Source organism: Ylistrum balloti, unplaced genomic scaffold (genome assembly GCF_031769215.1).
Source record: "Ylistrum balloti isolate Yb309-2 unplaced genomic scaffold, AGI_CSIRO_Ybal_v1 Utg369998, whole genome shotgun sequence".
Taxonomy (NCBI): domain Eukaryota; kingdom Metazoa; phylum Mollusca; class Bivalvia; order Pectinida; family Pectinidae; genus Ylistrum; species Ylistrum balloti.
In genome coordinates this window covers 338,601-363,421 of record NW_026782077.1, presented here as the reverse complement: position 1 = coordinate 363,421, position 24,821 = coordinate 338,601, and the positions used below count along the sequence as shown (strand labels likewise).

General features: G+C 36.2%; 1 protein-coding gene across 1 annotated transcript; it reads left to right on the top strand.

Annotated features, from left to right (window-relative positions):
- Positions 1 to 1,519: 1,519 nt before the first annotated feature.
- LOC132548027 (deaminated glutathione amidase-like) lies at positions 1,520 to 23,374 on the top strand. Its single transcript, XM_060211847.1, has 11 exons — positions 1,520 to 1,570; positions 4,639 to 4,903; positions 7,006 to 7,161; positions 9,716 to 9,919; positions 10,688 to 10,798; positions 12,782 to 12,883; positions 14,933 to 15,095; positions 15,492 to 15,605; positions 18,844 to 19,022; positions 21,786 to 21,854; positions 22,240 to 23,374. Exons 2-11 carry the CDS (start codon positions 4,658 to 4,660, stop codon positions 22,330 to 22,332), a joined length of 1,437 nt encoding a protein of 478 aa, XP_060067830.1. The 5' UTR covers positions 1,520 to 1,570; positions 4,639 to 4,657; the 3' UTR covers positions 22,333 to 23,374.
- The last annotated feature ends 1,447 nt before the right edge of the window (positions 23,375 to 24,821 follow it).

Sequence of the window (24,821 nt, the reverse complement as noted above, 5' to 3'; positions counted from 1 at the left end):
CCGATATATAGGTAAACATACGACACGTGTATCCTAATACCGATATATAGGTAAACATACGACACGTGTATCCTAATACCGATATATAGATAAAAATACGACACGTGTATCCTAATACCGATATATAGATAAAAATACGACACGTGTATCCTAATACCGATATTTAGGTAAACATACGACACGTGTATCCTAATACCGATATATAGGTAAACATACGACACGTGTATTCTAATACCGATATATAGGTAAACATACGACACGTGTATCCTAATACCGATATATAGGTAAACATACGACACGTGTAATCTAATACCGATATATAGGTAAACAGACAACACGTGTATCCTAATACCGATTTATAGGTAAACATACGACACGTGTATCCTAATACCGATATATAGGTAAACATACGACACGTGTATCCTAATACCGATATATAGGTAAACATACGACACGTGTATCCTAATACCGATATATAGATAAAAATACGACACGTGTATCCTAATACCGATATATAGGTAAACATACGACACGTGTATCCTAATACCGATATATAGATAAAAACAAGACACGTGTATCCTAATACCGATATATAGATAAAAATAAGACACGTGTATCCTAATACTGACAAATAGATAAAAATACGACACGTGTATCCTAATACCGATATATAGATAGATGAAATTAAGACACGTGCATTCTACTACCAAAACTAATGAGGGGGACTCTCAATATCTACAGGATAAAGATGACAATTATGCTGGTTCAATTAGATAGAGGTACAAATAAATGTACCTGTACATTGAAGGTCATATGTGCATTATTTATCAAATTCCTATAATAACTAAATCCACATACGTTTTTACGCTTTTTGCATGTTTAAGTTTTGTTTATAATATTCATGAAAAAATGGCCAGGTGAGGGGTAATTCGAATGATAAATCAATAACCACAGTCCGCTGAACGTTCGGTGATCCAGCCGTCAAAGACTGGTCACTTACACAGTTGGTTGGATTTCTTTGGGTCCCCTTCTGAATTGCTTAGAATATGAACACTTACAATACCATGACTCACCCGTAATTAACCTATGGTTTTAGCGAACCTTAATATCAATACGTTTCTTGAAACATAGTCCTACAGGTTAGTAAAATCGTGAAGGGTATTAAGATTTTCGTATGTAATAATGGAATATGTGGGGGTTGGGGAATTATTTATTTTTAGCTTTCGTTTCGTTTTCCCTTATCATTACTCTTCAAACATGCCTAGCTACATGTCACCGTCCATACAGACCACTCGAGCTGCTCAAGTTGTTGGCTGAAGAAATCATAGCTTTATTTTCATGGTGATAGTTTTCAAAATAAATGTATTCATTTTTTAAAATAATAACTTATAAAAATATAAAGTAGAATTTTAACATTTCTGTCCCCGTCGAGCTTCGAACCTGTTTTGCCTACTCTTGGCAGATGTACGTTGCACCATTAGGGAGAAGGGAGGCTACTCTTTCAGTAACTGCTGACTTGTAGTGTTACACGCGAGGTGACTTTCACTTTGATGTCTGCAACCAGCCGCAGGTAAATATCTATAATGCTGTGCGCATCTTGCGTCTGAAAATGTCACAGTATTAAGTCATGAAACAGAATAAGATAACTTTAGATATAGATCTTCAACACGTAACGTATTGCTTACATCAATGTCTTGCTGACATCTTGATGCTAACTGAATTACGCTATATATATGTAATCTGACCTCTCTCCATCTCAATCATAGTCAAGTTGTATATACCAAAGCATGACAAGCCAATTGGGAAAAATGTCGCTATTTATGGGTGTCCATAAATCGCCACCAAATAAATCCAAATGCCCAGAAATAATTGAAAATACCCAGAAATAAATCTAAATGCCCAGAAATAATTGAAAATACCCAGAACTAAATCTAATATCGACATTGTTTGATGGATCTCAATAATTCAAACTGGTTATCAATTTTTTATTTTCTTGATATTAAATAAATTCCGGATATTTACTGATATATGGAGGACAGTGATTGCCCCAACTGTAACCTACCTGCACAGGCAACTGCTCTTTCATGAAAAAAAAAAACTGATTTTTTTTTGTGTTAAAATCTTGCATATATTTGATATACAATGTATGATGTCTATACAGGTATATGCTTATTTTTTTATTCCAAAATTAATCTGTGACTAGTGTTCCTGTGTCAGATTTCAATTGTAAATGGAATCATTGTCAAACTCTAGCTTTGCATTTTAGAGAATTTCCGTGTAAATCAGTGGTAGAGCATCCAACTAGAGACAGAGAGGTCGAGGGTTAAATCCCTGGTAAAATAACTCTATTTTCTTTCCAGTTGCATTCCTACGCTCAAGGTCTCTTGTCAGATGTGGTATATAAATGTAGCTTTCGCACTGCAAATGAATGTGTATCCTAGCTATACATGTGTGTGAAGTACACAGGTATGAAGATCTCAGCTGTCACTATATAGCTGTACATGTGTGTGAAGTACACAGGGATGGAGATCCCAGCTGTTACTATATAGCTGTACATGTGTGTGAAGTACACAGGGATGGAGATCCCAGCTGTCACTATATAGCTGTACATGTGTGTGAAGTACACAGGGATGGAGATCCCAGCTGTCACTATATAGCTGTACATGTGTGTGAAGTACACAGGGATGGAGATCCCAGCTGTCACTATATAGCTGTACATGTGTGTGAAGTACACAGGGATGGAGATCCCAGCTGTCACTATATAGCTGTACATGTGTGTGAAGTACATGGTAATGTTGGTCACAGGGATGGAGATCTCAGCTGTCACTATATAGCTGTACATGTGTGTGAAGTACACAGGGATGGAGATCCCAGCTGTCACTATATAGCTGTACATGTGTGTGAAGTACACAGGGATGGAGATCTCAGCTGTCACTATATAGCTGTACATGTGTGTGAAGTACATGGTAATGTTGGTCACAGGGATGAAGATCCCAGCTGTCACTATATAGCTGTACATGTGTGTGAAGTACACAGGGATGGAGATCTCAACTGTTACTATATAGCTGTACATGTGTGTGAAGTACACAGGGATGGAGATCCCAGCTGTCACTATATAGCTGTACATGTGTGTGAAGTACACAGGGATGGAGATCCCAGCTGTCACTATATAGCTGTACATGTGTGTGAAGTACACAGGGATGGAGATCCCAGCTGTCACTATATAGCTGTACATGTGTGTGAAGTACATGGTAATGTTGGTCACAGGGATGGAGATCTCAGCTGTCACTATATAGCTGTACATGTGTGTGAAGTACACAGGGATGGAGATCTCAGCTGTCACTATATAGCTGTACATGTGTGTGAAGTACATGGTAATGTTGGTCACAGGGATGGAGATCCCAGCTGTCACTATATAGCTGTACATGTGTGTTAAGTACACAGGGATGGAGATCTCAGCTGTCACTATATAGCTGTACATGTGTATGAAGTACATGGTAATGTTGGTCACAGGGATGGAGATCCCAGCTGTCACTATATAGCTGTACATGTGTGTGAAGTACACAGGGATGGAGATCTCAGCTGTTACTATATAGCTGTACATGTGTGTGAAGTACATGGTAATGTTGGTCACAGGGATGGAGATCTCAGCTGTCACTATATAGCTGTACATGTGTGTTAAGTACACAGGGATGGAGATCTCAGCTGTCACTATATAGCTGTACATGTGTGTGAAGTACACAGGGATGGAGATCTCAGCTGTCACTATATAGCTGTACATGTGTGTTAAGTACACAGGGATGGAGATCCCAGCTGTCACTATATAGCTGTACATGTGTGTGAAGTACACAGGGATGGAGATCCCAGCTGTCACTATATAGCTGTACATTTGTGTGAAGTACACAGGGATTGAGATCCCCGCTGTCACTATATAGCTGTACATGTGTGTGAGGTACATGGTAATGTTGGTCACAGGGATGGAGATCTCAGCTGTTACTATATAGCTGTACATGTGTGTGAAGTACATGGTAATGTTGGTCACAGGGATGGAGATCTCAGCTGTCACTATATAGCTGTACATGTGTGTGAAGTACATGGTAATGTTGGTCACAGGGATGGAGATCTCAGCTGTCACTATATAGCTGTACATGTGTGTGAAGTACACAGGGATGGAGATCCCAGCTGTCACTATATAGCTGTACATGTGTGTGAAGTACACAGGGATGGAGATCCCAGCTGTCACTATATAGCTGTACATTTGTGTGAAGTACACAGGGATTGAGATCCCAGCTGTCACTATATAGCTGTACATGTGTGTGAAGTACACAGGGATGGAGATCTCAGCTGTTACTATATAGCTGTACATGTGTGTGAAGTACATGGTAATATTGGTCACAGGGAGGAGATCTCAGCTGTCTCTATATAGCTGTACATGTGTGTGAAGTACATGGTAATATTGGTCACAGGGATGGAGATCTCAGCTGTCACTATATAGCTGTACATGTGTGTGAAGTACACAGGGATGGAGATCCCAGCTGTCACTATATAGCTATACATGTGTGTGAGATCTTACAGATTATACATTGGTGTCTGGTCATGACAATGCATTTATAACAATGCCTTTACTTTCATTCACAGATAAACATTACAGCATGTCATGACTGTGTGTCTGACTTTCACCAGTAGGAGATTGTCTCGCCTTGCTTGGCAGTCATTGTCCTCCATCAGAGCAGACTGGATCAGAGTGGTGAGAGCAAGCATGGCTACAGAAACAGCAGCCCCATCAGTAACATCAACAAAATCTAAAATAGGGGTTGTTCAACTTACCTGTACTGCTGACAAGAAAAAAAACTTTGAAACTTGTAGACAATTTATACACCAGGCCAAGGATAATGGTGTACAGGTAAGCAACTTTAACAGGTGTAAACAAAATTGTTTCTATACAAGTGGTCAGAGTGTCTGTAGAAAATCAATTTTGGAATCCAGCTTACAAACAAAAATTTATGTTAGAGTGTTCGTTGGAATTTTCCGTCCTAATACGTAGATAAAACTGAAAAGGGTAAAAATGACCTTTGACCTATACTTACACATTATACACACCTGGTCACTTTCAAATAAGCCCACCTGTTTGTTGTTCAGGGGTAACTAGATATTTATCAGCTTCATTTGGGAACAGGCCCACTTTGATTGTTCAGTAAAATTCTATATGAGTGCCTGACAACTTAGAATTCAACTCAGTCCAAGATGACACTGTTTCTGATGATATGAGGCAGAATGAAATATACTTGATAAGTAAAACAGTAAAAATAATATCAAATATAGAAATATAGTATATCTTTTCACAATTGAGTTTTCATCTGTACAAGCTGGACAAGATCAAAAGGGTTTCATTAAACAAATACCTGTAATTAAAATCAAGCAAGAATGATTATTGTTTGAGAAATCCCCATTATAATGTTTTTAGGGTCTCGATATTCTCAACCTTCGGAATTAGAGGAAAGAAAACCAAGGGAAGACTGTTTAGCAAAGCTACAATGATTTAGTCTGACTCCTAAGTATTCTGTATTCTGAAACCTTGTGCTCTTAAACTACATTTGTTCTGTATCATAAAACCTTCTCTAATTTGACATCTAGGCATTCAGCTGTTCTCTGTCATCTGGTCCCTGAACATCATATGAATTGTATTGTAGAAATATCTTTTCTAAGAAAAAAAGCCTATTAATTATTCTAATAACTAATTAGAGTTTTGATTCTAATTGTATCTTCAGAATAAACTTTTATCATCACCATTGTCAATGAACTTTCACCTCCTTGTCTCCATTAATTGACCCCTCTTTGGCTCATCTCGATAACCCTCTCTGACTAATATTTCCATGTTAACTCTTCTCCTTTTCTCAATAACCCTGTCTGCTCCCTTTCTCCTTCCCCATCTGTTCCTCTAAATCCATATTCCCTATCTCACTACTCCTCATCTCCATATTCCCCTCCTCCTCATCTCCATATTCCCCCTCCTTCTTATCTCCATATTCCCCCTCCTCCTCCTCATCTCCATATTCCCCTCCTCCTCATCTCCATATTCTCCCTTCTCCCTATCTCACTACTCCTCATCTCCATATTCCCCTCCTCCTCATCTCCATATTCCCCTCCTCCTCATCTCCATATTACCCCTCCTCCTCATCTCCATATTCCCCCTCCTCCTCATCTCCATATTCCCCTCCTCCTCATCTCCATATTCCCCCTCCTCTCCCTTCTCCCTATCTCACTACTCCTCATCTCCATATTCCCCTCCTCCTCATCTCCATATTCCCCTCCTCCTCATCTCCATATTCCCCCTCCTCCTCATCTCCATATTACCCCTCCTCCTCATCTCCATATTCCCCTCCTCCTCATCTCCACATTCCCCTCCTCCTCATCTCCACATTCCCCTCCTCCTCATCTCCACATTCCCCTCCACGTCATCTCCATATTCCCCTCCTCGTCATCTCCCTATTCCCCTACTCCTCATCTTTATATCCCCCTCCTCTTCATCTCCATATCCCCCCTCTTTTCTCTTCAGTAAAATCCATTTAACAGATAAATCAATGAACAACAACAAAGTTGTTAAAAAGAAATTTATAGCACAGTGGATATTAGAAATATAAAAAAATTCCTAACTGAAATTCAAATTCTTATCAAAAGAACTCAAATTTTCTCTTATCAAAAGAACTCAAACTTTCTCTTATCAAAAGAACTCAAACTTTTTCTTATCAAAAGAACTCTCACTTTCTCTTTTTAAGAAAAACTTAACTTTCTTTGATTAAAAGTTTACTATAGCTATACAGTGTAAATAACGACAAATTTCACATGCTGTTCAAATATATACCTACAGTGGAGTTTCTGGTGCTTTATCACCAGCCATGAACTCAGTGACTACTAAATACATTGATATTGATGGTGTAGGTTTTGCTATTATTTGTCCTTGTTGTAACATCCTGATGTAAACCATTATATCACACTTCAATACAGATGGTGTTTTTACCTGAAGCTGCAGACTTTATCGGGGAGTCGAAACAGAGGAGCATGGAAATGGCAGAGAGCATTGAAGGAGAGACAATCAGTAATTACCGAAAACTTGCCCAACAAACAAGCATCTGGATTTCTATTGGTGGATTTCATGAACAAGCAAGTCTCCAACTTTCTCTTATTAGCTGAAATCCAAACTTGGGGTGGGGAGAGATGAGAGTGGGGAACAATTCCTGAAGAGTTACTGTTTAAATAAAAGCTAGAATTACCTGATATTTCTTTACTTTTGATTAGTATTTCAAAAAGTGTAAATCAATTTTTGGATCAGATTTGGTCAAAATAATGTTCAAACATAACACAGAATGTCTTCTTCATACATGATTGATTATAAGGTCCGTTGACCCTGTTATATGCCCTGTCACCCCTGATATTGAAGAGCTATGACCAGATATTAATGAACAAGAGTTCACGACCCTACATTTCATACCATACTGAATGAGATAGAGTTCACGACCCTACATTTCATACCATACTGAATGATATAGAGTTCACGACCCTACAGTTCATACTTAAAGATAATGAAATTTGTTGCAAAATGTTTTAGAAACTGAATTATTTTGTCTTATTTAAGCGTTTGTTTATAAAATGTCACTTTGCTTACATTTTCTCCCAAAGATGATCTGTGTTTTGCCAGATCTGGCTCTGTATAAGAAAAGATTCATCAACATTTCATACCATACTGAATGAGATAGATGTCACGACCCTACAGTTCATACTTAAAAATAATGATATATTTGTTGCAAAATGTTTTTGAAACTGAATTTTTTGTCTTATTTAAGCGTTTGTTTATAAAATGTCACTTTGCTTACATTTTCTCCCAAAGATGATCTGTGTTTTGCCAGATCTGGCTCTGTATAAGAAAAGATTCATCAGCTGTTGTCAGATCCATTATGATCAGATTGGAGATACCTCACAGATATCTATACTATCATTTAATCAATATTAATATATTGTTATATATTTAAATTCAATATTGACCTTTTTGAAACTGTAACTTTTTAAAGAAGTGAATATTGGAATGGCGCGTTTTGATTTTTCATCTGAATATTTTGTTTTTGTATATCTATTGAGTATAAAATCAGGTTTCTGACTCCGAACAAAAAAAAACATTTTGGTTTGATATATATATAGAAAATATCACGTCTACCTAGGCACCCGCCAAATGACATATCGATGTATAGAAAATATCACGTCTACCTAGGCACCCGCCAAATGACATATCGATGTATAGAAAATATCGCCAAATGACATATCGATGTATAGAAAATATCACGTCTACCTAGGCACCCGCCAAATGACATATCGATGTATAGAAAATATCACGTCTACCCAGGCACCCGCCAAATGACATATCGATGTATAGAAAATATCACGTCTACCCAGGCACCCGCCAAATGACATCGATGTATAGAAAATATCACGTCTACCTAGGCACCCGCCAAATGACATACCGATGTATAGAAAATATCACGTCTACCTAGGCACCCGCCAAATGACATATCGATGTATAGAAAATGTCACGTCTACCTAGGCACCCGCCAAATGACATCGATGTATAGAAAATATCACGTCTACCCAGGCACCCGCCAAATGACATCGATGTATAGAAAATATCACGTCTACCTAGGCACCCGCCAAATGACATATCGATGTATAGAAAATATCACGTCTACCTAGGCACCCGCCAAATGACATATCGATGTATAGAAAATATCACGTCTACCTAGGCACCCGCCAAATGACATACCGATGTATAGAAAATATCACGTCTACCCAGGCACCCGCCAAATGACATATCGATGTATAGAAAATATCACGTCTACCCAGGCACCCGCCAAATGACATACCGATGTATAGAAAATATCACGTCTACCCAGGCACCCGCCAAATGACATCGATGTATAGAAAATATCACGTCTACCCAGGCACCCGCCAAATGACATATCGATGTATAGAAAATATCACGTCTACCCAGGCACCCGCCAAATGACATCGATGTATAGAAAATATCACGTCTACCTAGGCACCCGCCAAATGACATATGGATGTAAAGAAAATATCACGTCTACCTAGGCACCCGCCAAATGACATATCGATGTATAGGAAATGTCACGTCTACCTAGGCACCCGCCAAATGACATACCGATGTATAGAAAATATCACGTCTACCTAGGCACCCGCCAAATGACTTTCCGATGTATAGAAAATGTCACGTCTACATAGGCACCCGCCAAATGACATATCGATGTATAGAAAATGTCACGTCTACCTAGGCACCCGCCAAATGACGATTGTGAAGTAAAGATCAGAGACACCTTTATTCCAGAGTAATCTATTTTCCCATTAAAGTTTCTTATTTACATCGTTGGTTACATGACTTGTATCGATTTTATACTGCTGAGAACCACTAGTTATTCAGTGGTAACCTGTATGTTTTGTTTTAGATATCAAGTATCAAGCTCACTTCTCATGAGGTTGATTATGTCAGCTTAACTAAGCATAGACAATATTTTCCAGATTGTAACATTGTTTTTTTATGAAGGCTTATCAGAAATAAGTTTGTACAATAGTATAAGATATTATACAATTAAGCTCTGCTATATATGAATGATGATCGACCATAATTAAACTGATGCTCTCAATTATCCCACAGGGCCACGAGAACGATAGTAACCGTGTCCTAAACACACACGTTGTCATTGACGACCAAGGGGAAATTAAAGCAACCTATAGTAAAGTTCATTTGTTTGACCTTGATCTTGGTGACCTCCGGTTGTGTGAGAGTGACTACACCATTCCTGGAGACAGAATTACCTGCCCTGTTTCCTCCCCTGTTGGAAATGTTGGACTAGGAATTGTATCCTTTATACGAAGTCTATATAAAGCCAGAACTGTATGCTTAAGATATCATTAAATGACTAAATTGTTTTCACTTAAGTTTACATTATCTAAAGCATGAAGGCTGTTAATCTAAAGAAAACATGTACAATAAGACATCTTGGTAAATGCGATGTAATTTGATGCCTAATTAGTTTACACGTTCATCATTTTTCTCATTTTCAAAACAATTCAAAAATATTTCATCCCCTTCCAGGCAAGATGGCAAATACTGTAAAATCCGATGTAATGTGCGCAAGTACTTTTTGGGGCTGAAAATGGTAAAACAAAGCTTCTGCTTGTATAATGTGCACACCCAAAACATTTGTCAAAATTAAAAGTTGAAGATATTCCAAGCAAAAGATGGTAAATACTGGTACTGAGTTTTTTTCTTACCCCTGCAGGCTTCTATACATATGATGCTCTGTATTGTTGATGTTATAAAATTGATGTTCTGGTGAACATGCATTGATGATGTGATGTCATATCTACTTAACTTGGGGATCTCCCTTTCTGCCCCTCTGGCAAGGAAATTCATCCCCGTAATAGCATGAATACCCGTGTCTAGTGAAAGAGAATGTAACATTACCATATATACTGATCTCGGCAAACGACACAGAATTCGCACCTGTTCATTATGTATTCGTAACGTTTTTGAAAATTGGGTTAGAACATATAGCTTCGTTTGTTGTTGGTGATTACTATTTTGAATGCTTTACATAAAGTGATATATCCCTAACAAGGTCAGTGTTACGATCTGAGGTTTCCAGAGATGTCGATAGCACTCGCACAACAGGGAGCTGAAATCCTGACCTACCCATCAGCCTTCACAGTGACTACAGGACGAGCTCACTGGGAGGTAAGTTCGCTGCACCTATCCACTGCCTACTAGTTAAAGGAGATGAGTTCATCTTGTCCATCAAAGTGTCTACAGGACAATGGGAGATAAGTTCACCTCAGCAATGGCAGTGACTACATGACGAGCTCACTTGGAGTCAAGTTATCCCCTCACATTGTAGATTACAGGACAAGCTCAATGGGGTAAGTCTACCTCCTCTATTACAGTGACTGCATTACGTGCTCACTTTGAGGCAAGCTCATCTCACACATCAAAGCGACCATCATAATACCTCACTGGGAAGTAAGTACATCACTAACCACATTGACTACAGGATGAGCTCAGTGGGAGGTAAGTCAACCTCATTCACCACAGTGACTACAGGATGAGCTCAGTGGGAGGTAAATCAACCTCATTCACCACATTGACTACAGGATGAGCTCAGTGGGAGGTAAGTCAACCTCATTCACCACAGTGACTACATTTGCATGCAGTTCACTTCAGCCATCACAATGACTACATGATTAGTTCAATATAAGGCAATTTCACCCCACACATCATACTGACTATAGGCAGAGGTCACTGGAAGGTATGTTCACCACACTCAGCACAGTGACTTTAGGACAAGCTCACTTGGAATCCGGGCTTAGGAGTTAATTGTTAATGATTTTGGTCAAGACATTGTTAACTGACCAGATGTTAAGAAGGTAAAATAGTGGTCAGTGTTTTGGTCACGCTGTAGGTATTAATGATTGGACATCATCATCAGCTGGTGAGCTCTTCAAAGTATCTCGTGTCCGTGATCCGTTCATTGTTATCACTAATTCTATAGAAGTACTGCATGGATCTTTCTCAAATCTCATCGGTTGGTCTCCCACGGTTGCTAGTTGTTGTGCTCCTGTGATTTTGGGAATGGTCGGGAATCAAATATGACTGACATGTGGACATCAGGAATTTTCACTATGGAAATTTGTTATCGCTTTGTCTTTAAAGTAGTGGATTGGATTTTTTCATAAATTTGATATGTTCTGCTAGATTCTCCTTGATCCCTAGTGGTATTCTTATGGGACTGACATAAAAGTGAAATGATTGACAGTCGGCAATAATGGAATTTGACAAGGGAATATTGCCATTGTTATTTCTTTAAAACTGGGTGGGTTTTTCCCACATTTCATATGAAGGTACCCTTTTGTCCCTTGTTGTGGCTTCTTGAGTTTGGGGATGATCCGAATCTGACTGACTGTCGTCATTGATTTCAAATATCAAAGTACTGGAGAGAAATTTCTTGGATTGCATGGTCTCCAGTTTTACTGTTTTGGATATGGTAAGGCAAACTGAACGGCTTTACGGCTACCGACATTTTTTCACAACTAAAGTTTGTCATCCTTATTTCTTGAGAAAAATACTTGATGAATCTTTATCAAAGATGTTGCATACCTTAGCCTTATTGTAAAGTTGTGCCGTTTTTTTTTTTTTTTTTTCTTGAATTTTTTTACTAATCAGAAAAACAAGATGGTCGACGGTTGATTTTGACTATGAAAATCTGTTATCATTATTTCATGGGAAGGACTGGATGGATCCAATTTCGTATGTAAATATACATTGAGCCCCTGTTGTGCTCTTTCTGTTTTTGAAAAAAAACAAAGACCGATAATCCACCGTCGGTGATTTTCACGACAAGGGTTTGATATCGCTATTTAGTCAGAAGGTAGACCTTTCTCAAATTTTATACATAGCTTACCCATTCTGCCTAGTTATGTCCTTTAAATTTTGGGACTGATCAGACAGGTGACAATTTAAAGATAACTATGACTATTTCTTGAAGAATTTTCACTTTCATATCATTAAGACAAAAAACTTAGGAAAGAAGAGAAAAGAAAATATTCAACTTTTAAAAAGGGAATAAAGTCTCTCGGTCCTTTTATTGAAATTTGTGGTCAATGCTTTGGTCGATGACTAGGTACAACTATTGTTTGTGGTCAAAGTTTTTGTCAATGTTTTTAGGTGTTGCTACGCAGTCGGGCAGTGGAAAATCAGTGTTATGTTGTTGCTGCAGCACAAACAGGAAAACATAATGACAAGCGTGCCTCATATGGTCACACTATGGTAAGTAGAAGGAGGGGTGATTGGACTAATGGTATCTGGAATTACTTCAGAGTTTAAAGAACGACAACTATAGTTGCAATATAAAGGATATTGAGTCTAATATTGTAATATTGAGGTAACTCTAGATGCGGATTCACACTGTGAATTGAAATTAAGGCTAAGTGAATCAAGGCACATGTGACCTGTAAGCTTAATATACAAAGGCGGAGTGCCAAGTTTGGACACTCTGAGATCATTCGGGGATAGGCGTACGCACATATAGTGCTAAGACGCTTTAGTACACAACTTCAAATTGTATGTCATTCAAAAACATCAGATTTGGGCCCAAAGCAATTTTGTGGGTTCAGAGTGGGGTATGGTATGTAAAATGATTATTTAACTTTTGAAGGTTTTTACAAACTGATTGGATTGAGACTTCAGGTCTTAAGGATTATCAAGCTGAAAATCGTTAAATCCCAACATAGCCAAGTAATTTACAACTATTTCACATAAAATCAATTTTATAATTTACAGAAATATCTAAATACTTCCAAATTAAAGATACAGCAAAACATTTTAGTAATCACACTTACTCTTCCGGAACACCTGGTCTTATTCTCCTTGTACCTTTTCAGGAGTCTCCGTGTAAATCTTTATTTTGTTCATATTTTGCCCTAGATTTATGGAATTTGAATTATGATTATGTTGCCATGTTGGTATTTTATTGATGTTTTGAGGGTTTTTTTTTAGTTTTAATAAATTCATATTTACATATTACTTTCAATTATGGAGCGAAGATACAATTTGGACTCTCAAGGAATGGCATTACACGTGTCTTTAAAGAGACAGAAACACTAATAAACCTTGTTGATTTATATTAAAAGCACATTTGTATCTTATGTCGCTTTTTAATCCCTGAGGTGTTATCATTGTCATCCTGTCTAGAATACCTTATCAAACATGTGTTAGTCCTACGTCAGCTTGTTACGATTTAGAATGACTATTTGTTGTGACAAGCAACATTGTGTCTTAAGTAGATTGTATAACAATATCCCTCGTTCAATCTGTACACCGCAGATGAGGTAATTGAACATTATGTTGATGTATATAATTGTTTCAAATCAATTTTGCATTATGTCACATATAAGGATTCTTATTAGCCGAACGGAAACGCATTCCTTACAGTTTCTCAACAAATAGATTTGACAAGTGTGGCATGAGACAGGAAATGTTTTCATCGGTAAGAAGATATATTAGATATGATTCGATAAGGTTTCATGCTTTCTTGATTGGAGTAATCGACGCAGTTTTCATGTCTGTTAATGCGATCAGACGTGATTTAATAAAAAGCATCCTTTAATTCATATTTGCTGTGTCAACATAATCTCGTTTGTCTTTATACATAAATCTCGATTAATTCAGTTCTATTACGGTGTCTTTAGGAAGGGGTTTCGTAAGATACCTTTAATGTTCTGTTAATGTGCTTGCTGGTGTATTGGTTCCGTTAGAGATGGATTAAATGTTTGATGTGTTTAAGTAGTGACTCTACGTGAGTTTAATCGTTTGATTGATGTGTTAAAGTAGTGACTCCACGAGTGTTAAACTTTTTGATTGATATGTTTGAGTAGTGGCTGCATAAGAATTTAATCGTTTGATTTATTTTTAAAGGCAGTAGTTTCATGAGAGTTAAATTGAATATTCTGTGTGTTGAGGAAGTTGTACCATAAGAGACAAAACTGATATTGTAGAACTGGTTCCCTGAGAGTTAAATTGAATATTCTGTTGGTAAGTTTGGGTAGTGACTCCGTGAGAGATAAATTTGATGTTTGGTTGATGTTTTGGATTACCGTCTCGGTGAGAGATAAATGTTATGCTCTGTTGACGTGTTGAGGTAATTGTTTTGTGAGAGTTAAATTCAGTGTATGATGTTTGGCTGAAGTGTTGAGGTAGTGGGTCCGCAAGCTGTTGATGAAGTTTTAACCGTATTTCATTACATAAGAATGATAATTCGGAAATAAGTAGTCGGCACTTGCAGTCTGTTCATCTCCTTACATTGGTTGTTGTTTTAAGGTCATTGATCCATGGGGAACTATTGTGGCACAATGTGAGGAAGACCCAGGGCTTTGTGTGGCTGATGTCGACCTGTCTTTTCTACGTAAAGTTCGCAGAGACATGCCGGTCTGGAATCACCGCCGTCATGACCTTTATGGCCACATACACTTAAACAATCTCGGTAAGTCGTCCATGATCACACGGGCCACGTGCAATCGGTAAACTGTAGAATGATACATTTCCTCGATCTCGGATGAAATAACAAGAAATAAATTCCCATTCACTTCATTTCGTGGATATACAAAATCCAGCAACAGGTAAAGTTTATGTATTTCAATAAATATTATCAACTCTTTTACCATTTTCGGTCCCCGTCGGCTTTCAAGCTTAACGCTATACCATCATGTACTAAACGAAGGGCAGTAACTCTGGAAGATCAAATTGCTCTTTGAAGTGTTAACTCATTGTATGTGATCTCCCTCGAAAGTAACAAAAAGATTTTACATTTTACAGTAGGTTATATCTGAATTCTGACATAAATAAAATAAAATACAGATATGTATGTTTTTTATTATAGAATCTGTTAACAGTACAGTGTACGATTTCGGAGGACATGTCATCCCTAGTTCCTGTGTGTTCCATCGCTCTGCTAAGAGTTTTTGTTTTGTCAACGTCAAACCGGTAGTTCAGGGTCATATCCTTTCATAAAATAAATAAAATTGTTGAAGAATGAATTTCAAATATCGATATAAAAAGTTTATATTGATGTAGAGTAGTGCAGGATTACTATTTTTTTTCAAAAAAAATTGAATCCACATTTTACCATACAAATCGAATCGATTCACAGTATCAGTCATTTATTGGTTTACATCTTCATACTGGTTCACGTATAAACACACCACACATACAGAACACATAAACACTCATATAGAACACATAAATGCTCATACAGAACACATAAATGCTCATACAGAACACATAGATTCTCATATAGAACACATAGATTCTCATACAGAACACATAGATTCTCATATAGAACACATAGATTCTCATACAGAACACATAAACACTCATATAGAACACATAGATTCTCATACAGAACACATAGGTTCTCATACAGAACACATAAATGCTCATACAGAACACATAAACACTCATATAGAACACATAGATTCTCATACAGAACACATAAATACTCATACAGAACACATAATGCTCATACAGAACACATAGATTCTCATATAGAACACATAGATTCTCATACAGAACACATAAACACTCATATAGAACACATAGATTCTCATACAGAACACATAGATTCTCATATAGAACACATAGATTCTCATACAGAACACATAAATACTCATACAGAACACATAATGCTCATACAGAACACATAAACACTCATATAGAACACATAGATTCTCATACAGAACACATAGATTCTCATACAGAACACATAGATTCTCATATAGAACACATAGATTCTCATACAGAACACATATATTCTCATATAGAACACATAGATTCTCATACAGAACACATAGATTCTCATACAGAACACATAAACACTCATACAGAACACATAGATTCTCATACAGAACACATAGATTCTCATACAGAACACATAGATTCTCATACAGAACACATAGATTCTCATACAGAACACATAAACACTCATACAGAACACATAGATTCTCATACAGAACACATAGATTCTCATATAGAACACATAGATTCTCATACAGAACACATAAATACTCATACAGAACACATAATGCTCATACAGAACACATAAATACTCATACAGAACACATAAATACTCATACAGAACACATAAATACTCATACAGAACACATAGATACTCATACAGAACACATAGATTCTCATACAGAACACATAAATACTCATACAGAACACATAGATTCTCATACAGAACACATAAATACTCATACAGAACACATAATGCTCATACAGAACACATAGATTCTCATACAGAACACATAAATACTCATACAGAACATATAAATGCTCATACAGAACACATAGATTCTCATATAGAACACATAGATTCTCATATAGAACACATAGGTTCTCATACAGAACACATAAACACTCATATAGAACACATAAATTCTCTTATAGAACACATAGATTCTCATACAGAACATAAGCATACTCGATATCGTGATGTATTTTCAACAAAAACAGCACAAAAATATCGACAAGTCAACGGAATCTGATTCAAACTCAAAATAGATGAAATGGTGACCAAAAATTGACATAACATTGATTTACAGGAAGTCCCATGATAAAGTACTGGTAGAATAAGACCGGTTTTTACATAATGATATCGAGGATTCCCGCCATGCTAATAATTGCCATGGTGCAAATATACTTGTACTGAAAGTATATAGAATATTTACTACACATATTCATTGCTTTCACAGAACAAGTAAACTGCATCGAATACACAGGCTTCATCATGCAATTTTGATAATGCTTTTAAGTTTTGATATCCATTGCGATTTTGAAGTACCTTACAAAAACTGTCGAATTATGTCTTGGACTTTGAATAGTCAGGAAAATAACCGGGTTTTTTTATTGAAAATTTGAAAGTGCATGTTATCTATATTTAAAATCTTTCGTCAGATTGTAATGTGCTATAACTCAAGAAACCTTTCTGTAGCAAAATCCAATCGAGAGTCTCATATCTTTAAAATTCGTAATCTTCTCTAATCTACAAAAGTCGTCAAGTTGTAAAGATATTCAGAATTTTTTTATATCTGATAATATATTAATATTAAAATGAATTGCTGAAATGTATGTCTTTGCCATAAAAGAGTGTATAATTAGGAACTTGAACTCAGAACCTTCGTGGTGCCGTAAATTCTGTATACCGTGTGATTGGTTGTAAAGTGCCACACTGTTCAGACACATTGTAGGGGCATTGTCCATATGTTGACAATGGCCACAGTAGCCGAATCAAATGTCGCGTGGAATTAGATACACTGGAACCAAACGATACATTGAAGCTGTACTCGTTAGGTACGCTAAGTTTAAAATCTTGTTGACTAATAAGGACAAATCAAGACTGATCAAGAGTAATGTCGAAACGTAGATGTTGAGGCGCTCTAACCCCATTCAATTTTGTTAACTGATATCAGCGGAAAGTCAAGTACATGTGTATATTCTGAACCGTGCTGCTATTCAAATGAAATAAGACGGGGCACGCTGGTTACATTAAGAAAGAAGTGAGAGATTAAGTTTTCACCTTGAACTTTTATGTATATGTCACCTGGTACCGAACATTGTGAGTTTAGTGCACACCACCTTTTCTTTAATTTCAACCTTTTCTGTTTATCCTCTGCCGCATCCTATAGTTCATGGCTTCACCAATGAGTCATAGAAGGAGGAAACAGCGGTATAATGCAGTTTGATTCATTGTTGAGCTATGTTATAATATATTGATAATTCAGTAATGCATAAAACTGTACAATTCTAATAACATATTTGTCTTTTATATAATCCCTGAGAATCCTTGAAAGGACTCCTAGCTTAATTATACACTACATCAACATGTACACAAGCACATACAATACCACAAAACATCTCAAAATAAACACAAAATTATTACTTTCAACGTCCCAAGACAAAATATACTACATATACCACAACATCGGTGTTCTTTGGCAGGATGTACCTTACACCATGACAGAACGTACGAGTCTACAGACAGACACATTTATCTATACCAGACAAAATATACCACAACATCAGTGTTCCTTGGCAGGATGTTCCTTACACAATGACAGAACGTATCTATACCAGATTTCACCACTTGGTATTCGTTTGGTAGGATTTAATGATAATTAATAAAAAATCGAATTCTAATTCTCGGTTTTCACAATGTTTTCCTTAATGAATAGCACATGTACTAGTGTCAACAATAAAATGCGTAGAGAGATTTGGGGATCTGTCACAGACGGAGTTATCGGACTTGTTTTCAACTGTGCAAAAGGTGGCGCGTGTTGTCGAGCAGCATTATGGAGCGTCCTCTCTGACGGTCAGCATGCAGGACGGACCTGAAGCCGGACAAACGGTTAAAGTTAGTACCTAATATAGTTGGCTTTTTTACTACTATGATGAAGTTTGTTATCCACCGCTTTGGTAAATAAAATAGATATTTTTCAGGGGTTTAGATAACATTAGATGTGTTTTTGGAAATATCTGGAACACTTTTAACTGTCTCACTTAATTAGTAGTAGTATTTTTCAGAATTCTTTTTTTTCAGGATAACTTCATAGATTTTATCACATATCTCCTCATATTATCGGTTTAAGAAAATCATCATTATTTGGCAAGTGTAATATGACCTTGAGGAGCTGAAGGTTTCCATGGTTTCTATGGTGACACTATAGCTTATTGACGTCATATGCATTGTGACAACAGGATATTGATTGAGAAAATCATTTCGATTTTTTTATTCCAATACAAAGTTTTCACGAATACTTGGAATCTGCGTTATGCGATATATATCTTTTCCATTTCAATTTATGAAAACGGTCACGAAATTTACCACGCTTAAATCACAAATTTTAAGACAGATTTCATTATTCTCGTTGGTGTCTTTTGTACATTCCTCTCATATGGATGGAAAATTCCGTAATAACTTTTGTTTGTTTGCTGACTGATATAAATAATACTTTTCTTAATAAAAAAAATTCCTAACTATTGAAAAGTCTTAATTAAACAGAAACGTATATATTTGTATTTAGTTTCATCCAAGCAATTATAAATTGATAGATGGTTATTCAGGACACCAAATAGATTGAAAAGTTTCTTCATAATGTCATGAATTACTTTTCATAAGCTTCTTTTTTAAACTGGATTCAAACTCAGAGATTTTCAAACAACAAATAAAGGATGGAAACAAACAAATTAGTTTTAGAATTACTTGTCTATTTCTTTTGCTCGAAGTTTAAACTGTGGTAAACATTGCAAATTAGTTCCTGTGTATGGGGTTAAGTTCTCTTATTAATCAAGTAACATCAATAGTTGCAAGAAAAATGAGGGAATATCAACAGACACAGCTGACGATAAAAGTATTGATAGAAACAATGAAAACAACAAGAAAATATCAACAAGTCAACATAAACATAATCCAGTCTTAAATGCAATAAAAACTAAGATAACAATAAGATTGAAATCAAATTGGTTTTCGATTTCTACATTGCATATGAGATGATACTCTTAATCGTTGCATGCACTACAATATCTAACGTGTGTTTCTTTTGTACAAACTTCTCTGTGATCTTTGTAGATGTCGCGGAATTAAGGATAAAATTTTAATGTCAATAATTCTCCTTTCATTGAACCCTAGACTCGTTATGTTCACCTGAAGACATGACAGCAATGTTTGTAAAACTTCGGTCAAGGACTTCTATGTAAAAGACGAATTTGTCATTCGTCCGGATTCTTACACCCGTTTGTCTTATCAGCAATAGCAATCTCCCGTAATTCTGTATTTTCCTTATAAGGGAAAATGTATACATTCACGCACAGAAATGACATGTAATGCGGAAGCTGGCTAGATAACAAGAGACGTTTTAAGGTCAAAGCAAATCTAATATACTTATCACTGTAGACGCGGATAAGGGCTTTTATTATCAAAAACTTCAGAAATTGTAAGCGATGTTCTCTTTTCAGAAATAAAAAGGAAAGTGAAATACTCTATATGTAGATATGAAATGGGATACAGATAATTTATGTATATGAACAGCAAACGTTAGAAATATCTTTATTAATGACGCATATGTGTTTTTATATCAAATCTTCACTCGTTTCACGGTTTCTTCTACCACTTCAGTAGGCCTATATCGCTGCCTACATGGTGACACAATATGCAGTCACCAGTAATGGCTTGATTGTCAACTTTGACGTCATAGAAATAGGAGATAATTTTGTATATAGAGTATACATGGTCAGTGTCTTAAAATATAAGCTGTATTTTGGCGAGGGTGAAGAAGAACCAAAAGAAGCGAGCCTCCGGCGAGATACTGATAATGAATTCTATCTATCCTGCAGTATTGATTGAAAAACAGACAATCAAAACTTCAGTAGTTTTGTTGTTCAAGCTTTATTTACCTGTCGTTGACATTACGCTGAAGTTTGTTTGATGACTTACGCCAAAATAATTGCTCCGCGTAGAAATGTAGTTCGAACGGATTTCATGAATTTTCGTCAATAAACTCATTAATTACAACATATAAATCACTTATTTCAATAGTTATTTACATTATTAAGAGTATTTTTAAAGTAAATTCAGAAAGTTATTCTGTCGAATTACCGCACGTGCTAAAAGACAACTGTTTTCCGTCACTGCCGAATACAGAAAAAATGTATGTGGCAGATGTAATCCGCCAATGACAGTGTCAGTTGGAGAAAAAATGGTTGTAAAGTAGTCTATTCATTCATATGTATATAGGAAAATGCATGAAATACGCTCCCCTGTAACACATATACAGTCCATTAATAATGGGAATGGTTGTACAAGTGTTTATTCGGACTCACCAAATGATATTGATTATTTACGTAATGATAGTTATAAAGGCGATTGCGATACCGAGAATGGTAACAAATGAAACTTTTTAAAAACGAATATAATGTACGTCGCAATCAGCTTTCCATAGAAGCTAAACTGCTGGTCCATAGTTGGATTTTTACGGTGATGTCTTCGGTAATGCTAGTCTCTGTGGTGTTGCCATCTGTCTCTGTCAATTTCTTATCGTCCGTTAGTAATTGGACTGTAAAACATTCCTACGAAAGATTAAAATTTTTCATTAAATATTTGTGTAATCATCATTTCTAGCATGTCCATGTGCACATATTGCCAAGACGAGCAGGGGATTTTGAGCAAAACGATGAAATATATTCAAAGGTAAGTTGTTGTCTTTTCTTTCTCTTTTAAAGTAGAATGAGATCATTCGACATTAAATGCTCGAGATATCAGTTGTGACAATACAAACATTAATTCACAATATTGTTTAGTTCTAAGTACAATATGCTCTAGAAAAGTGTTGAGAGTTTTCTTTATGTTCCTGATGCTTTAAAATTTCGTGTTTTTCCAGAAAATTGCTTATCATTTGACACTTGATAACATGGAGAAATATATATACATTGATGTAAATTTGCAGCTGTTCATCATTTCATAAACATATGAACTTGTATCACATGAATGCCCCTGAAATTAATGTATGGAACCCTAACAAAAATTAATAATTCCACAGTTGTCAAAAGCTGGTAATGTTTCTGCTGTTCTTCAGCTTCAGAATCACGACAACGACCTGTCGACGGGAAGACGCAGTGAGAAAGACATGGCAGAGGAAGCCACAAAACTACGGACATATTTTACTTAAATTGACCCAATAACGCACCCACAGTTTTGCCATAAATGTCATATAAAAAGTCAACTTTTGTCAGGTGTCAGCTCGCTATGTCCGTTACGTACTTCTCAATAATAGTATATTTCTATTCTACTACATGTTTCCATTTTAGTTCTATCTAAAACAGAAGGACGAACATCAGACTTTATACGTCCGTCTGGATGTCTTTCTTGGTAAACAAATCTGGCCGTCGGTCACTTTCACTTCACTATAATATACTGTGTACTGTCATATCCCAAGTTGTTTGACTTAGATTCACAAAAATGTATCTTTACAAAGCTATCAAGTTATAACAGAACAATTTGTTTTGTCAAACATGTGATTTTGCTACAAAACATGCTATTTCGCCATAACATACTTGATTACCAAGTTTGTCAACTTTATCTGCTAGGCGTCGGTCTCAAAGTAATTTTTTTGTTAAAGTTTGATATAAATAATTAGGTTAAGCGTGTGGCTTTATCAGATCACACAGTTGTTACTTACAATGACACGAGGAACTGTATTATTACGGCTGTCCTCGGATTTGAATTTGTTGACGTCAGTTTTGGAGATCAGAAATACAAACAACAAACTGCCTCCAGATGAGGTATACTTCGTATCAACAGTATACGCCATCTGGTTACCATTTATTGTTTTAATATTGCTAAGATGAACCATGATGGTCGTTGTATTCAGCGGGACTTTAAATTGATATAGAAGCCTTACGTTATAATGACCACTCTGTTTTTAAAAAATCAACATATCAAAACAATCATAATCCAAACCCTAATCTAATAAAACTAGGGCAAAAACAGTAAGAAAACATCAACATAATCATTATCCAAGTTTACACTAGATGAATCTGGGGCAAAATATGAAAAAAATACACGTGGACACATGGAAAAGGATTAAATTAGACCAGGTGTTCCGAAAGAGTAAGCGCCTTCTGCTTCATCGACAATACTCGCCATGTAAACCTTGTTCAATCGAAATATGTAGTGTCACGGTTGTATTAAATCTCGTAATGTCGACAATATATAGTTATTGTTTTTTATCATGTTTCAATTTGTCACTTGTGACACCAATATATGCTAGAAACTCCACCCCATATCAAATAAATGTATAGTAGAACGAACAGGAAACATATCGAAGTAGAATCAGAAAGGAGGTTATATAAGGAAGCAGAACACTTCCATTACGTTTAGAATATAAGAAATATATTTAATGTAGTTCTTCATCTGCTTGTTTTTACGGCGACAGTTGGAATTAAAATTAACAATTTGAAAGTTTCTGGAAGATGAGCCAGCATTTTCTATATCTAAATTGGATACTGAAACACGAAATGGAGACATCGTGTAATGATTAAGCAAATAATATCGAGAACTCGACTAATGACAGAATGTAGATAAACACGTCCCCATAATCGACAAAAAGATATGCTTTCACAATTGATTATGATTGTTAGTGTGAGCTCATATTGAAACTTAAAATATTATGATTATAATGTACATAAAAATTTCCATTCTATCAATACAAAAATTCAAGAAAATACCAACATGTCAACATAATTATAATCCAAACTCAAGTTCCATAAAATTAGGCAAAAAATGGACAAAAGGAAGCTTTACAAGGAGACTCTTAAAAAAGGACAAATATAATAAAACCAGGTGTTCCGGAAGAGTAAGCATCTTCTACTTCATCGACGACATTCGTAATGCAAACCAAGACCAGTCCAAGTACGTAATGTCACGTTCTCAAATGAGAACAAGGTATACAACAATGGAACAGGCAAACTAACGAGCATCAAACACTTCTAGCTTAATACCTCACAAAGAAACAGAATGTTTCTCAATGAGATCATTATGGCAACCGAAACCTTCCGTAAAACAGGCAGTTGAAGACTACTTGGCATGCTATTGAAAACATGCAATAGCTAACACTTTAAAGCGTAACATTACACCGAGTGTTTTGCCTTTAAAATATTTATCAATATTGCTTCAAATAATTGGCATTAAAACAGCCTACTATATCTACACCTACTAATCTTATTCATATTTTTGTGTTAAATTTCTTTTAGTAGGTTAGGTATGACGTTATTGTATGAAAATAAAATCAATTTTGGGATTTGGCGAGAGGGGATGAGTAATTCAAGGAATTCATTTTAAAGAAAATGCCTACTTCTGTGATTTCATCATCAAACTCGGAGGAGACGCAGCAATCGAATTAAATTTTTTTTTATTTATTGCAGGCCACCGAATTTAAATACATTTTTTTCTTGTTTTGTTTTTATTTGTAGCGAACGAAGACAATGACGATGGAGAGAGAGATAGACAGAGAGAGAAAGAGGGAAAGACAGAGAGGGAGAGACAGAGAGAAAGCGGGGGAGACAGAAGAGGGAGATAGAGATGCTCTACTGGATTTCTAGATTTAGAGAAATATGAATTGTTTAAGACGGACTCTTATCAGGACCAATCGAGTAAAAT

Excerpts from the sequence above, each read along its gene's own strand:
- LOC132548027 (XM_060211847.1), top strand. The coding sequence starts at position 4,658 with ATGACTGTGTGTCTGACTTTCACCAGTAGGAGATTGTCTCGCCTTGCT. Across the intron at positions 7,162-9,715 it reads TTGGTGGATTTCATGAACAA|GGCCACGAGAACGATAGTAA; the intron begins GCAAGTCTCCAA and ends ATTATCCCACAG. Across the intron at positions 21,855-22,239 it reads ACGATGAAATATATTCAAAG|CTTCAGAATCACGACAACGA; the intron begins GTAAGTTGTTGT and ends GCTGTTCTTCAG.